This window comes from Ilyonectria robusta (assembly GCF_021365365.1).
Source record: "Ilyonectria robusta strain PMI_751 chromosome Unknown BGZ61scaffold_5, whole genome shotgun sequence".
Lineage (NCBI taxonomy): Eukaryota > Fungi > Ascomycota > Sordariomycetes > Hypocreales > Nectriaceae > Ilyonectria > Ilyonectria robusta.
In genome coordinates, this window is record NW_025764439.1 from 354600 (window position 1) to 369755 (window position 15156).

Consider the following 15156-nt stretch of genomic DNA (forward strand, 5'->3'; position numbering starts at 1 on the left):
TGATGATCGCGAAAGAGGCCGAGGGACCATGTTTGCATGACAGCCAAAACTCCACTGTGACTCCCGTTAAATTAGTATTACCTGCATGGGTTTGCATTCAATCCATTCCCTTCACCTTTGTTATCTCCTACGTCCTGTTTTGCCGATCTTGTCTAATGTGCGGCTGGCTAGGCATTTGCCCTACTGCACACATTCCCTAATTACTCAGCGACCGTCGTCTTGCGCACCCTCTCGTGCATCTGCCGGAGGAGAGTGACGACGTATCGATCACCAGTCCCGCACGCCTGCAAAACCTCTTCTATGTGGTCCAAAGAAGTATTTCTGGCGGACGAGTTGTTGACCATACGCTCCAATACCCCAGTGTCGTGAAATTCCCGAGTTCGGCATGCGAGCTCCAGAGCTGACTCCTCTATACCAACGGGATCCAAGCGTGCGCCGTGTTGAAGCAATAGACGTATGGCGTCCGTGGATCGTTGGAAATCTCTCCCCCTTCTCGGCATGATGGATGGTGCAAACATGACGCGGAGGATACCGTAGAGTATCGTGTGGGTTTGTCTTTCTTCATCTGGGCATCCACGGTGCACTTCGTAATCCACTGTCGCGTCGACTCGAGCCCCAGCTTCGAGCAGGATCTTGACACACACGGGATCTATTGCATATGCCGCAGCATAGTACAAGGGCGTGCCGTGGAACCTCTGGGGATCGCCCTTGACCTCCAGATCCGCACCAAGGGCGATCAATCTCGACACCACCCCTGCGCGGGCCTGTTCGCTCTCCCGTATCTTTTGCCTGCGCTCTTCTCTTGTGTATGGGCTGAGGGTTGGGACCCGAGGACCCAAGTAGTCGTATTTGAGGAACCAATGTAGCGCGCTGGCGTCAATGTCGAAGGCAAAAAGCGGAGAGGTATCGGCGCCACGATCGATGAGTGCGAGCACGACGTTGAAGTGTCGACGAGAGACGGCGACGGCGAGAGGAGGAATGTCGTTTGATACCGCGTCGACGGGTACACCTCGATCAACCAGCCGGTGGACCACCTCTTGAGCGACGTGGCCTTCTCTACAGAGAGCGGCATGGTGAAGCGGTGTCATTCCTTGTATTTCCGCGTTCGGGTCAAAGTCTGGCTGCTGGATAAAGGCATCGACAACGGGGAGGCAGCCGTTGCGGATGCCGCAGAAAAGCGCCGACAGTGTCCTGGTCGACATGACTGCTCCTCGACTTAGGAGGAGCCGGACGGTGGGTTCATCGCCGCTGCATATGGCCGTGTGGAGGGGATACGCGCAGAAGATGCCGTTGGCGGATGACGAGTAGCAGAGGCACACATTCCGCGATGGCGTGTTGAAATCGGCGTTATTGTCGAGGAGCCAGGCGATGATGTCCGCGTGGCGGTGATATATTGCGAGATGCAATGGGGAGGCAAAAACCGGCCTCGGGTCGAAGTGAGGGCTTGGCGATGGCCTCGTCCAGTCGTCTTCGCTTCTGACGCCGTTGTCGTTCATGTCGGCGCCGTGTGCGACTGCGACCCTCAGCGTGTCCAGGCGGCCGTTGCGAGCGGCCCAAAAGATGCAAGACTCGGCTGGAGGATCGTGGAGACGGTTTTGGCGGTAGAGGACGGGATTGAAGACGTCGTGGAACTGGTGATTGACTCGGGTGAGCTCGTTCTGCGCCGAGCGGCCGCAGAACTGGCCGATAAGGACCAGCAGCTCTGACGGGAGGTGAGCAAGCAGCATGATGATGGAGGACTCTGATGGGAGGAGAACGGACGGAAACACACCGAAACTTGGAAGTTTCCGTATCCGTGATTGCTTTTTCGACAAGGCATGTCCTTATTGGACCTGTTCCAAGCCACTTCTTCTCTCAACCAAGCAGCTCCGTCTCTCAGTCAAGCAGCTCCGGCCTGCATACGAGCCAAGCCGCAAACACACAAACGGCAGAATCTCATCCATTCAAGTACGCCTCCAGCCTCACCTTGCAGGCAGATGTCTCTGACACGCAGCATGTGCGGGGAGGCGGTGGGCGATATATTACGCTGCTCCCCCCCCCTTCTGCCCGTTTCCCTATCTTCTCTTCTTTTCAAACTCTTCATTCCTGATTCTAGACGCATTATCCAGAGACAAACCAACTTTGTCCCGACTTTCGTACGTTACTATGGCTTCGTACTATGCTTATTGCGCCCTGTGCGGTGCCCTCGCCCGAGATCCCTCCCACCTCAACCACGACCATGCAAACTTCAACCTCGAGGACCCCCCCTTCAGCAGTACCTCGTGGTCTGGCGACGTGAGGATCATCGGGGAAAACGTCAACTCGGCCTGTTCTGACAGGTACGCCATCGCTCCTGACCACTTCCTCATAGACATACACTGACTTGCTTACAGGGTCTTCTTCTCCGGCCGCGCGAGAGCCTTGGAGTATAAGGACTTCATCGTCGAACCCGGCGATGATCCTCGGTTCCCCGGCTTCGAGGAAGCCATCTTTACCACGTGAGGAAGCTCCATCCATCTTACACTACATGCATCTTCTAACACCTCCCCCTCGACCAGGTATTGTTGGTCCAAGACACAGCAGCTGTTCGTCCCAGTCCATGCAGACTGCTACGAAGTCTTGACCAGAGTCCTGGCGGACCGTCCCATCGACCTGGAGGTGCTCTACAGAGTCTTCAAGTCACGCCTTCGATTTGGGAATACACGGTCGAACTCGTTGCAGATGGACTACGGACCCATCCGACAGTACATGGAAATGTGGTCAAGGCAACGCCACATCGACGGCTTCGACACCTTTGAATCGTCACCTGCCTCGACTTTGAAAGCCGAGCGCCACTACCGTTCCTTGACCCGTCCACCTTCGACAAAGCTACTCCCAAGCACCATACCCATGAAGGAAGCCACCGGGTGCCCAGACGGCTTCGCCAAGTTGGCACCCGAACTCCTCCTTCGGATCATGGAGAACCTCGACGGACGCTCGGTCTGCAGTTTGAGAGCTGCCTCCAGGCCAGCCGCCCGAGTTGTCCTGAACAACCGCTTCTGGAAGACAATGATTCGGAACGACATGCCCTGGATCTACGACCTTCCCCTGCTTGAAGAGGATGGCCCGAGTTATCTCGCCGACTGGAAGGTCATGTACACGCAGCTGCAGCAGAGTGCCACCCTCCGCCACCCTCGCAGGCACAATACCCTTGCGAACAGGAAGCGGATATGGAGTCTGTGCCGTGGCATCGCCACAGACTATCTCGCTCTCCTGGAAGAAAAACACCGGGATGGAACAGCACCCCCGGACACGGTGATTGACGCCATATCATCATTCATGCCGCGAATGACCCTCCCGGAACCTCGGGAAATAACTTCAGTGACTGTGAGCCTCATCGACAGCTACAATGAGTTACACTACAAGGAGCCAATCTTCTCGGTTACTTGGTCACCCTCTGGGGATCTTGTAGGGCTGGGTGTCGTCGAGGACCCCTCGGAGCCTGTGGGGTTACTCCATCGCCGAGAACTACTGCGGATTCCACCCAACGATTGGCTGACTGGCTTCGTCGTGACTACTCGGGGTAGTGGTACGCGTGGGGGACCTGCCAGTCGCAGAATCGTCGGGCTCCAGAGTCTCTATACCGCCCATAACCCCGTCCAACATGGCCAGTCCGAGGGAGATCAGCGCCTCATACACGTGTACCCCGACCACTTCGTTGTTGGCTTCTTCCTTCGCATCTCAGCGGACACGGGCGTCTTGGAGAACCTGGCTGTCCTGCAACAGCCGATTTACAAGGCGCCGGAGTTGGCACACGATCGTCTTCTGGGCAAACACTATGGTCCCTACAGCGAACTGGCCACCCAGTGCCTGTGGAAGAACCGACTTCCGCCGCCCAATGTTGAAAGCTACGTGTCGACGCCTGCAGCATGGCACCGGAGCATGGACCTTCGCCCCATGGAGATGTTCTTCTTCGGAGACTCCGAACAGCGGCTCGAAAACATCGTTGCCATATCTGGCGATGTCGGGTTGCGAAGGTTCCAAATCAACTATGCCGATGGTTCATCTAGAGCCATTGGGTCGAAGGGCAGTGCCTTGAAGACTATGTTAATCGATGGGCGGGGAGGTGAACGAATCGTCTTCATGTCTTGGCAGACTGGCGGCAATTCACCAGGCATGCGCTTCGTCACAAGCAATGATCGCCAGTTGGTCCTCGGATGGCCAACCGAAATGAAGACAGTCCACAAGCATTCGGAATCGATGAGGCCGCAGGGCACCGCATTGGTTGGCCTTTTTTGTCGCTGGAGTGACGGATCTACTGCCGATGATATTCACCCTCTTTTCGTACCCGACCCCGCATGTGATCCGGATATAGATGAAGGTAGTCTATGGGATGGAAACGTGCTGTATTGGGAGCCAAAGGAATTACCGGAATCGAAACGTCGTGTTGGACCGGCCTACGGCTGGGCGCCCGACTATGGGGACAACATTCCGACATCAGATCATATCCCCTCGCTATCCTGGCTGGACTGCGAAAAGCCTCTGGAAAGCGTTGGGGTGATTCTGTATCAATGGGGCGCTTTCCCCAAGATGCCAATCGTTTCCATGGTCTTCAAGTACGCGGACGGACACGACATTACTCTTGGTCCAAGATCCTTCCCCTTGCCTCCGGACAGATGGACACCGGACAGCTGTCGGGGCAGGTCTGACCGGGGAGAATATGGGCAAGACACATGGCACTTGGGAGGGTCCAAAGTGAGATCATTGCGCGTGTGGTGGAACGAGCGTGACTGGGTCAAGGCGATCCAGATGACGTCGGAGAACGGGTTGACAAGTACGAGATGGGGATCTGTCGCGCAGGGAGACACAGGTTCTGAGATATTATTCTCACATGGGCGCGCATCTGGCTTCGTTGTCTGCATGACTTCTGCTATTGGCGACGGGGTGCGGTTCGGCACGACCATCTGTGGGATCCAGGCCCTGCGCAATCGCGACGTGGCTGGGGAGGTCTTTGAGGTGATGGAATTGGAATGAGATGGTGTCATGGTAACTGATGTGATTTATGGCTTTGTCACAACAAAATGGTGTCCGGTCGGAAAGATTTAGATTGAGTGTAGAAAAAACATTTGCCTCGATAGAGTAGACATTACACGTAACCGCTCCTTGCTCAGTGAGGCTCACTTGCTCTGATTTCGTGAAGCCGCACCCACAGCTTGAACTGCCTCCAGAACCCGTCAAAACATTTAAAGACCCAGGAGAACGAGGCCAGTGGCGATGGCGGCCGGGACAGTCTGGATGAGCATGATGCGAGGACCAACCGTTAGGCCGCCATAGAGACCAGCAACCTGGACGCAGCCGAGGAAGAAGACCTGGATCTGCGACGCAAACTCGGGATTGGGATGGACCAGGCCCCAGAGCAGTCCGGCCGCGAGGAAGCCGTTGTAGAGACCCTGGTTGGCGGCCATCGTCTTGGTCTTCTCGGCGAATTCGGGCGTCAGCTTGAAGGCTTTGCGGCCGCGGGGAGTCGTCCAGAGGAACATCTCGAGCACCAGGATGTAGGTGTGCAGGGCGCCGACGCCGCCGCTGGCGATTTGTCCGAGGAAGCCCATGGTTGATTGGAGATGAGGTGGAAGACGAAGGGTTTGCAGTGATGTATGAGCAAAGATATGGTGAAGGTGAGCGCCGGATGAGTGAGCAGTTTTCGATATGTTTGAAGCTAGCTGGCTGCATCACAAGCAAGCTACCCAGCCTAGGCAGGACGAAACCATTCAGAGGTCCGTGTAAAAGGGCGGAGAAATAATGATGCGAGGAATACGAGAATCAGACCCGAAGGCTTTCCAGGCTAGTTCTCTTTCGAATTGAGTTTTCTCAAGCGATGGATGACTCGCGGCGTCCGCCCAAGTCTGGATAAACTGTCCGAGAATTTGCGCTTCTGTCGCCCGGTTTTGGGCTGGTTCGTGGACTGTGGACTGCAGGGGGTGGAGTGTGGAGAGCCAGCCGAGGTTGTCGGTCGGGCAGCCACTAGAATTGATAACCTTTTAGCATTGGGTCCCTAATACCTTAATTCATTATAGCGGGTCTAGGGACTGTCCCACTGTAGTAGACAGGCAATACAGGCCTGAAACGTCTTCTCTCGCTCACGACCGCCTCGAAGAGAAGCGCGGTATTGGACAATATTCCTTAAAATCGTGTTTCCAAGACATTTAGGGATGATTACAAGTAAAAACAGAAAGCTTCATTCATCAGCTTGCTTGGAGAATCGAGCAGCACACTCCTCCTTGTACGCCCTCAGCTGCTCCATCTTCTTCTCTATGAAAGGCTCCATCTCTGCGTGAGTCTCGTCGTCAAGTAACTCAATGCCGCCCCCGTCATGCAGTGCCGCCCAATAGATGGCATCCAGCTCGAAGCTTTTTTTGGCTGCGTAATTGAACCAGAAGCGACCAGACCTCCACGAGTCACGCATCCGAGTAGAGAGACGAGGTTCAGTGAGTTAGTGCCCTTCCGGGACCGACATGCCTTCTACTAGTTCCATCGCTTGCAGGAACTGCTCCATTCTGGGCTCATAACGGTCCCGGAATTCGTCTATGGAACCGCGATCCAGCCACACTTCTGGGCCAGACAACAATAGCCACCAAGGCGGGTCGTACGTGAACTGTGCTGGCATGGCGTTTGTAAACTCAAAGTCGAGCACCGCTGTGATTTGAAGCGTCTCCGGGTGAACAAGCATCTTAGAAGGCCGTAGATCGTCGCAGAATGGTATAAATGGCCCAGCGTCGTCGATGCAGTATTTTGGGATAAGCTGGACAAAGCGATGTCGGGTAATAAACCGTGCCTGTGCAATATCCGAGTTATCTGCAAGGTTACGCTGAGTCCAAAGGTGGGCCAGATGCTTATGCGCAACTGACTTGAGGTAGGCGCTGGCACGATCGAAGGTTGAGGACGGGAAGAGGTCACTTGGATAGCCCGCGACAGTCGCCAACTCATTCATATTATACGTCAGCGGTCTTTTCGTAACGGACCACATTTTGCCGTCTTTCGAGATGGCTCCGATGTGGGTGAACGTAAGTTGAGAAAGCTGAACAAGGTAATCGGCAATTTGACGGTAGATTTTGTTCAACATTGAGTTATCGATGCTTGGGTCCAAGACCATGTCTTCTTGATTGCTTTCCATCGGTTGCTTTAGGACCGTCGACATGAGCGTCCCCTCGACGTAGTCCATAATGATAAACGGACCGAACTGCTGCGGGCTCTCGGAAGTGAAACCCCAACTGTGAACACGAGGGACAGGGATCGTGGTATTTTGACTGAGATATTCCATGACTTGGACCTCGTTCGCGACCTTCTCATCCCTTAGAGCCGTAGCTGTGTGTCCTGGCTTTGGGAAACGGATAATGGCATCTGGCCCTCCATCGTCGAACTTGAAACGGAAGCTGAAGTTGAAGGAACCCTTGAGGAAACCAACGTACTCTGTGGCTTTACCTCTTCCTCAACGAGCAGCAACAAATGTTGCCAGTTCAACCTTGGCGTCGAAAGCCTTGTTCAACCAGGCCCTGCATTCATCATCGCCGTTCGTCTCTTCTATCTCGTCGAAATAAGTTTTGAGCGAGGGTATCTTCCGCATGGCGACAGGAATGCGCCTTTATAAACAAAATCGAGGAGCTGAGGGAAGAAGTAATGCTTGGCGCTTTTAAAATAATTTTCGTCGCACCGTGAGTGAGAAACGTTCTACAACAGCCGCAGTTGATGTGGTGTCGCGAAGGAACCGCTAGACGACGCGGGCGCGTGCGACATCACGGAGGAACGGAACGGCGCGGATTAACCTACAGCTGCATCTTCGGTCGCTAAGTCTGCATCAACCATTCGCGGACTTTCTCTTATGCTACGGCCCTTGGATACTATCCGAAACGTCTCATTTGGGCGAAAATGGCCTTTCGCAATGACAGAGGAGGAAGTGTAGTGTGGCTAGCTAGATGGCCACGACCGCTCTGACCTGTTGATGTGACACAAGACATGTCGATAGAAAGCTGGGTAACATCCGCTCGTGTTTGCTACTGCATGGTGGCATTGTTACTCGCTCTGCACACCTTGATTGATGGGGGCCTGCGTAAGGTCACACGTTGGACAATGTGTGCAAACAGCGCAAACAGCAAACAGCAAACACCCCATAGTCGTGCGATACATGGTACAGTTTCTTGTTATGAAAGGCATTTGGCCAAGCATATAGTCATTACGGACATGGCCATCTTAGAACAAAATATGAACATTCAGGAGAGGGGCCCACAAAGGGCTATGTATGATTAGGGGCCTATATAAACGATGTGTGACGATGAAGGGTATTTTTTTGACAGTCGCCCATTAGAGGACCTCGGCAGATATTACCAACTAAACCAGACAGGCTATCGAGCTCAGTAGGCAAATCGGAAATCGAGTCGCTTGTTGCCATCCTTCTCTCGGGCTTCCTTGTCGGTCTGGTACTCAACCTTCTGCTCTGGCGTCAACTTGCTCCACTCCTCCTCCTTCTTCTTGTTCAGTCGGATGAGCCACTGGCGCTGGCCGAGGAAGACAACAATGGCGAGAGACAGGATTGAGATGCACACTTTGTTGCCGGTCTTGTAATACGGCGCGTCCCATTTTCGGTAGATCTGGTTACCAACAACGCTTCCCCTACACAGCAAGTTAGCAAATGACACATCATCATGTCGGATACAATATTTGTACATACATTTGCACAATGACGTTGTAAGTCGCAGCAGCAATGGCTCGCTTCTTGACATCGAAGGAGTTCTCCGAGATCCAAGAACTGACGAGAGGGTGGAAGTAAGGGTAACCGGAGATGAGAGTGATGATGGAGAACCTGCCCCATTCGCGGCCTTCGTCGGGGATCGTGAGCAGCGCCGTGAACAAGGGGATCGACCAGAGCTCTCCGAAAAGACAGTGGAAAGAGCGCTCGTTGAAGTACTCGGAGCTGTACGCCAAGCTCAACATGGTGATGATTTGCAGAGCAGCAGACGGCGCGGTGAGGAGATTACTGGCGAGAGTGCTGAACTTTCCGACTCGCTTCAGGGTCAAAGTCAAGTAGGCCGTGACAGGAGTAGCGGGAATGTAGGCAATGAGGCCGATCAGGTACAGGCCCCAGAGAGAGGGATCGGTCCAGGCACCCTTGACATCAGCCCAGGTGGCAGGCTCCTTGAGCGCAGTGAGGCCCTTGGCAGGGTCGTCGCGCAGAATGCGGTTGACCATGATGACCTCCTCTCGCTCGGTGTACCAAGAGTTGCGCCAGATGAGAGACTTGGTTCCGGTTGGGGAGCTGGGCAGGTAGGCCATTGACAGAAGGCCGATGATGGTGGTAAGGAGACCTTCGAGAAGGAGGAGCCAGAACCATCCGGGGTGGCCACCAACGCCTCTCATCTCCAGGAAACCAGCAGCCAGCAAGGCAGAGATGACTCCTGGGAAATGGTATGAGTAAATGTTCATTTTGAGGTCAAGAACCTGCGTTTCTACTTACTTGCGATGTTTAGGGTCGACCAGAAGGCAGCCAGGCGAATGGAGAGCTCCTTGGACGTGTAGAAGTAGGTTGCCATGAGAATGACACCGGGGATGAAACCACCCTCAAAGAGACCGATGAAGGCGCGGGTGATGTAGAAGGAGGTCCTGTCCTTCATGAAGGCCTGGAAGGTAGCTGTACACGCTGGTTAGTCCCGAGTTTGACCTTTGAAGTCATGATTCTGGCTCCACTTACAAACAATTCCCCAACAGCACATGAGCTGGGCCGGAATATTAGCATTTGTTCATGCCTGTCAATTGAGGACATGGAATTTTGAAGTACATACCGTGGGCAAGACATTCTTGAATCCGAATCTCTTGGTCAGGAACTGAACGGGGAATTCTGCCGTCAGGAAACAGAGGAGCTGGATGGTGGTTCCCTGGAGCACAGTTAGGATATCGGAATGGACGTATTGTCATTTTTTCCAGGACGAACGTTGTTGTAATCATCAGTAGTAAGGCCCAAGTCCTCCAGCAGGTTATCCGCCAGGGCATTGCTGAGATTGCCACGGTCAAGTTGCAGTCCGAAGAACTGGCGATCCCTGTTAGTGTAACTGATCGACAGCGGGGAATGCAGCAGACGCGGGGTCGTGCATGAGAAGACATACCATCAGGCAGAGCCAGCTCAGGAGACGGATATCCGTTTTTCGGACAATGGCCCTCTCCTCCTCGGGAGTCCATTCGGCCGCGGGGTCGAAGCGGTGGGCGCCTTCGTACGAGGCGTGAGGCGGCAGCGCTGTGTGAAGCTCGGTACGGCCAACGCCAACCGACGTCTTGTCGATGTCGGAGGACGTCCGCACCGCCGTCGCCAGGCTGGATTCGATGTCTGCAGAGCCCATTGTGGCTGAAGAGTGCAATTGACGGGTGAATGCTTTCTCAAGAGCGGCGTTCAACCGGTGAGTAATCGAGAAGGCCGACGAGGATGAGACAGCGACTGCTATGGCCACAGCTCAAACTCGGGGAGTTGATGTCGAGATATATAGTCCCCAAGGTCTGGCGCGGTGAGCTCGCCATCCGGGGAGATGCTCCGTCTGGGTCGTGCCGGCGCGCCGGAGAACGGGGTGTGGCACGACGGGGCACGCCATGGAAGGCATGAAAACCCAATTCTGGCCATGGCTCATTGCTCGGTCGAGGGTGCGTGCGGTAATACCCCCGGCTCTCTCCCAAGCGAGTTACGCAGATGTGTGCATATGGCTCAGCTTGAGATGGAATGAATCAGGGCTTCCCGGCCAGACGTCCCAGAGTCGACTCACCCGAGTAAGCCTTTTGACGGGCTTGCCACTGGCCTGGCATACCCCGGCGCAATGCCACCACAAGGCGTCCGGCCCTGGCTCGATCATCTCAGATGAGGCCCTCGTATTGGCTCTCTCAACCCAGCGAGCTCCGCGTGGTGTGGATCGTGACCTGCCGGCTTGGGACTGTGGGGATAGCGCCGCCTAACGTTGCTGGCGTCGTCTGGCGTCACGACTCCGAGAATTTCTCCGTCTGTTCCCGGGAGTTACGCATGCCATATTTAGTCCCGATGTCGCCTTTGCTGCGCGCCGTGATTCGATGTCGCCGGACGCATTTAACGGTCCATGGTGCCCTCCGGGAATAGCCTGCTCTTGAAGTGTTGCCCGTTGTAGCTATTATACCACTACTCTATTACCCTTTTTGCTGCAAGATTGAGACAGCCCGGTCCACCAACAGAGCCTCACAGACGTCCGAGAAGAGACACCGAGCGTTGACGTTATCACCATACCCTTTTGTGAATTGACTCCAATTGATTCCACCATTCAAGATGCCGTCTGTCGCAGCCACCCAGCAGGAGGCTACTGTCGCCGACAACAACATCGTCGGAGGCCACCCTGACAGCCGCCCGCGCATCTCGCAGCCGCTGACTTACACGGGCAGCCTGGATGACATCAAGCAGGCCGACGTGACGCCCGTCATTGGGCGGGAGTTCACCGGGCTCCAGATCCGGGATCTCCTGCGGTGGGACGAGCGCCTGATCCGAGACCTCGCCGTGACCGTCTCCCAGCGCGGCGTCGTCTTCCTCAAGGACCAGGACGTGACCCCCGGCGAGATGAAGGAGTTCATGCTGCGGCTCACCGAATTGGGCGGCTGTCCCGCCAGCTCGGATCTGCATGTGCACCCTCTGACCGAGGAGGGCAGCGAGCTTGGCGACCAGATCAGCGTCATTTCGAGCGAGAAGCAGAAGAAGGGCGGCGGCTTGACCCATCAATTGAGCGACGTCAGCCGCTTTGCCAGTGCTGGATGGCACAGCGACATGTACGAGCCCCGGCTGCATCTGCATGGCCAAGTCCTACAGATCTCCCCGGCGAGTTGAGCCTTGGCTAACTCGAAACTACAGCACCTTTGAGAAGGTCCCCTCAGATTACGCCATGCTCAAGATCCACACCCTCCCTGCTACGGGAGGCGATACTGTAAGCGTCTTACTGATAGTCGGGCTTGCTCTTAGATGTGCGACTAATATGGCTCTGTGCAGCTCTGGGCTTCTGGTTATGAGATTTATGACCGCCTTTCACAGCCAATGCAGCAACTCTTCGAAGGCCTGACTGCTACGCACGATGCCTCCTTCTTCCACGACGAGGCCGCCCGTCTCGGAAACCCTCTCCGCAAGGGCGTCCGCGGCTCGCCGCTGAACCAGGGCGGCAACCTCACAGCCATCCACCCCATCATCAGAACCAACCCCGTAACAGGTTGGAAGTCGGTGTTTGTCAACCGGGGCTTCACCAAGCGCATCAACGGCGTCTCCAAAGACGAGAGCGACGTGCTGCTCAACTACCTCTTCAACCTGGTGACGCAGAACCACGACGCGCAGGTGAGGTACCGCTGGAGCAAGAATGACTGTGCCATCTGGGATAACCGGTCGACTTTCCACTGCGCTACGTATGACTACGAAGCGGCTCGCGCAGGTGACAGGGTCTGCAGCTTGGGCGAGGCGCCTTATCTGGATATCCAGAGCAAGGGTCGCCGAGAGGCTTTGGGTATTTAATGGAAATGAACTGTAAAGAATAGGACAATGTGACATGACAGAATGAATATTAAGCACAAAATTATGGGATTTGTAAAAAAATTGACATGAATGTCTTTCGACTCTGATTTTGTTCTCTGATCTTGTGGTGTGTGGGCGCTGTTCCTCCATCCCCAGATTTACTCGGGGAGTACGCTTCCAAGTTGCGGGGAGCCGAGGTTAGGTCGACCCACTGACCTCCAGAATAAAGTCGGGTGACTCTCTCGCCGTACTCTTCCAGCTGTGAGAAGAAGGCATTTTATTTGAATCGTAGTTTTGGACAGCTTGAACCAGGAGGCACTTTGGTAACTTCCATGTTCGCATTCTTCAATTACCCTGAAGCGGTCAATAACGGGTTGGGTACAAACTACTGGCTCCAGTAAGTTAGGGCCCAGGGCACCAGAACGGCGAAACCCCACTGAAGACCCCCTGTAATTACAGTGGGTAAAATGAAGAGTTTAGCCAAGGTGGGGAAGCTCGGGGAGTTCAATCGCCTTTCTATGGGGTAAATGCTGCCCCCCGTCGCGATGGCGAAATCGTCACCTCTCGTCACGCCATTGCCCCCAATGCAGACTATGATACCGACCGACTGGGCAGACGGTTAGTGTGGCTCTTGCTATGTGCTCCTCCGTTTCGATAAGCTGACTGTCTCACTCCGGTTCGAGGCTGGGACACGCCCTTCTCCAATCTCTACGCCGCCGAGACCATGGCCCAGTCGCCTCCCAAGTCGCCTCCGCCGCCGCTCGAACAGCAGCCTCCGCTCCCGCCTGCGAGTGCCAGCGGGAGCACTACCGGGTCTCGCTCGAGGTTGGCGCGGAGGGCCTGCGACTCGTGCAAGGTGCGCAAGATTCGCTGCTCCGAAGTTCCTCCCTGCAACGGCTGCGTGGCCTCGGGCATCGAGTGCACCTTCATCCGCCTCCAGGCCACACGCGGGCCGCGCGGGCTGAGGGCGAGGACTATCGACAAGATCCAGCGGAAGCGCCGAGGAGAGTTGCTGGATAGTAGCAGAGGCCTATCTAATAATCCGTCTAACCCATCCAACCCATCCAAAGACGACCAGGGCAAGGCCACGGCAACTCCACTCATCGAGGAGCTGCCCCATCTGATCAGCATCCTCGACACATATGCCGAGAGACTGTTTCCCATATGGCCCGTCGTTGATGCAGCTGACTTGAAGCGGCAATTGTTGGAGACCCCTAGCCAGGTCAATCCTGCACGGCACCTCGCAAATGCCGTGGCCCTAGCCGCCGTTGCTCAGCTCAGACTAGAGACGCCGTGGCAGCCCAGCGTCGAGCAAGCCGAGGCCAGTGGGTTGAGTGAGAAGCTGGATCTCCTCGATGCACTACGTATATCGTTCTTCCTCCACATATATCATGAGAATGCCGCTCCCGGCGGTACCAAATCTCTCGTGTATCTGCGGGAGGCCATTACCCAGGCCCAGATCCTCCGCCTCGATCGTGAATCGACCTACGCTACGCTCTCGGAAGCAGACCAGCAGGTATCTCGACGAGTTCTCTGGTTACTATTCGTCACAGAACGGTCTGTATAAACTACCGCTTTAAGTCTTCGTAACTAACGATAGGTTCCTAGTGGCGTAGCACTGTTGCACAAACTTCCCATTGTCTTGCGACCAAACATTCTTTTCCCCTGGTTTGGAGGAACCGATGATCAGGCCCAGGTTCTCCCGGCGTTTCTCAAACTCGTCCACCTGTTCTGGGTCTTTGATCAGTCGGGCATCTTCGAGATCCTCCGCAATGCCGACTCCGATGTGCCGAACATGGCCTCCGTCGCACAAAGTTGCCTGGAGCTCCTCCAACAGAAACTTCTCGACTCGGTGGGCGACGACGGTTGGGGCCCAATCAACGATGTGCAACGAGCCGACATGTTCGTCACCCGTCAGTGGATGCGGGCTGTCCTATGGCGGGCTGCATTGCGCTTCGGAATCGTCATTCCGTCCATGAACCCGGTCACCATTGCCAAGGACTTTTTGTCTCTTGTCTCTCAACTTCCAACTACAGCCCTAGAATCTCACGGTCCTACTCTTGCAAGTTTTGTTCACACCAAAGCAACTTAACGTTTACTAATTGGCTCCAGGAGTTCAAAACCTTTGAGATCGCGACGGCAGTTATTGATGCAATGGCGAGCAATCACCCAGCAGCGTCAACTGACCAGCCTGGGCCGATCTTGCGCCGCTTACGGGACATTCTCTCTTCAACTCGAGGCGGCAACAAGACCCTGCTCTCTTTACTCACCATGAAGATTGAGGCTGCATCCGAATCTGGTCTCTTGACGGAGGCTGCCAATGAGGAGATGGTCAGCGACGGCATCATCTTCAACATCGACCAGCAAGCGAGCTGGCAAGCTGTTGACGTGCTCACGGGGTCAACTGACATGTCCATGCCCACATATCAATTTATGGAGGAGCAGGCCTCTCAGATATCCTGGGCACCTCTGGACTTGGGATACCTGATCCGGTCCCCGTCTCCGCTTACTCGCATGCTGCTCGAGTCGATGCCTCGGGATGCGACAGAAAAGGACCAGACGGTTGCGTGTTGATGCGAAGAACTAGTTTCGGCCCCGACCGGCCGATCGACGTTCAGATCCACGCCGATGACACAATCCCGAAATTCTCTTGCGCC

The 15156-nt window shown here is 55.1% G+C and overlaps 8 protein-coding genes across 8 annotated transcripts; 3 read left to right on the forward strand and 5 right to left on the reverse strand.

Moving 5' to 3' along the window:
* Positions 1-7: 7 nt before the first annotated feature.
* Positions 8-1289, reverse strand: BGZ61DRAFT_446105 (ankyrin repeat-containing domain protein; the record flags this gene model as incomplete). The annotated part of the gene is made up of 1 exon (XM_046245177.1): positions 8-1289. A coding segment is annotated over exon 1 (998 nt), but the record flags the coding sequence as incomplete, so codon positions are not given.
* Positions 1290-1493: 204 nt separating this feature from the next.
* Positions 1494-1944, reverse strand: BGZ61DRAFT_446106 (uncharacterized protein; the record flags this gene model as incomplete). Its single annotated transcript, XM_046245178.1, has 1 exon — positions 1494-1944. A coding segment is annotated over exon 1 (205 nt), but the record flags the coding sequence as incomplete, so codon positions are not given.
* A 201-nt stretch (positions 1945-2145) lies between these two features.
* BGZ61DRAFT_474923 (uncharacterized protein) lies at positions 2146-4992 on the forward strand (the record flags this gene model as incomplete). The annotated part of the gene is made up of 3 exons (XM_046248622.1): positions 2146-2318; positions 2373-2477; positions 2538-4992. 3 exons carry the CDS (start codon positions 2146-2148, stop codon positions 4990-4992), a joined length of 2733 nt encoding a protein of 910 aa, XP_046107311.1.
* A 105-nt stretch (positions 4993-5097) lies between these two features.
* On the reverse strand, positions 5098-5684 carry BGZ61DRAFT_178978 (uncharacterized protein). Its single transcript, XM_046237666.1, has one exon. The coding sequence runs from the start codon at positions 5565-5567 to the stop codon at positions 5202-5204; it is 366 nt and encodes a 121-aa protein (XP_046107312.1). The 5' UTR covers positions 5568-5684; the 3' UTR covers positions 5098-5201.
* Positions 5685-6193: 509 nt separating this feature from the next.
* On the reverse strand, positions 6194-7690 carry BGZ61DRAFT_568949 (kinase-like domain-containing protein; the record flags this gene model as incomplete). Its single annotated transcript, XM_046256014.1, has 3 exons — positions 7460-7690; positions 6471-7423; positions 6194-6404 (listed from the first exon to the last, which is right to left on the reverse strand). Exons 1-3 carry the CDS (start codon positions 7577-7579, stop codon positions 6194-6196), a joined length of 1284 nt encoding a protein of 427 aa, XP_046107313.1. The 5' UTR covers positions 7580-7690.
* Positions 7691-8225: 535 nt separating this feature from the next.
* On the reverse strand, positions 8226-10410 carry BGZ61DRAFT_515403 (major facilitator superfamily domain-containing protein). Its single transcript, XM_046252241.1, has 7 exons — positions 10110-10410; positions 9938-10033; positions 9789-9881; positions 9698-9722; positions 9464-9637; positions 8681-9404; positions 8226-8622 (listed from the first exon to the last, which is right to left on the reverse strand). The coding sequence occupies exons 1-7, from the start codon at positions 10338-10340 to the stop codon at positions 8364-8366; spliced, it is 1602 nt and encodes a 533-aa protein (XP_046107314.1). The 5' UTR covers positions 10341-10410; the 3' UTR covers positions 8226-8363.
* Positions 10411-11019: 609 nt separating this feature from the next.
* BGZ61DRAFT_446110 (uncharacterized protein) lies at positions 11020-12580 on the forward strand. The gene is made up of 3 exons (XM_046245179.1): positions 11020-11772; positions 11855-11927; positions 11990-12580. The coding sequence occupies exons 1-3, from the start codon at positions 11282-11284 to the stop codon at positions 12497-12499; spliced, it is 1074 nt and encodes a 357-aa protein (XP_046107315.1). The 5' UTR covers positions 11020-11281; the 3' UTR covers positions 12500-12580.
* An 862-nt stretch (positions 12581-13442) lies between these two features.
* Positions 13443-15058, forward strand: BGZ61DRAFT_283288 (uncharacterized protein; the record flags this gene model as incomplete). The annotated part of the gene is made up of 3 exons (XM_046238484.1): positions 13443-14056; positions 14108-14570; positions 14612-15058. Coding segments are annotated over 3 exons (1524 nt in total), but the record flags the coding sequence as incomplete, so codon positions are not given.
* Between the last annotated feature and the right edge of the window lie 98 nt (positions 15059-15156).

Bases quoted from the DNA above. Each gene is read 5' to 3' on its own strand.
- BGZ61DRAFT_515403 (XM_046252241.1), bottom strand. From the start codon at position 10,340: ATGGGCTCTGCAGACATCGAATCCAGCCTGGCGACGGCGGTGCGGACG. The intron at 9,723-9,788 runs GTATGTACTTCA...ATTCCGGCCCAG, and splicing joins TCAAGAATGTCTTGCCCACG to CTCATGTGCTGTTGGGGAAT. The intron at 8,623-8,680 runs GTATGTACAAAT...CTTGCTGTGTAG, and splicing joins TACAACGTCATTGTGCAAAT to GGGAAGCGTTGTTGGTAACC.
- BGZ61DRAFT_178978 (XM_046237666.1), bottom strand. From the start codon at position 5,567: ATGGGCTTCCTCGGACAAATCGCCAGCGGCGGCGTCGGCGCCCTGCAC.
- BGZ61DRAFT_446110 (XM_046245179.1), top strand. From the start codon at position 11,282: ATGCCGTCTGTCGCAGCCACCCAGCAGGAGGCTACTGTCGCCGACAAC. The intron at 11,773-11,854 runs GTACGAGCCCCG...TCGAAACTACAG, and splicing joins GCTGGATGGCACAGCGACAT to CACCTTTGAGAAGGTCCCCT. The intron at 11,928-11,989 runs GTAAGCGTCTTA...GGCTCTGTGCAG, and splicing joins CTGCTACGGGAGGCGATACT to CTCTGGGCTTCTGGTTATGA.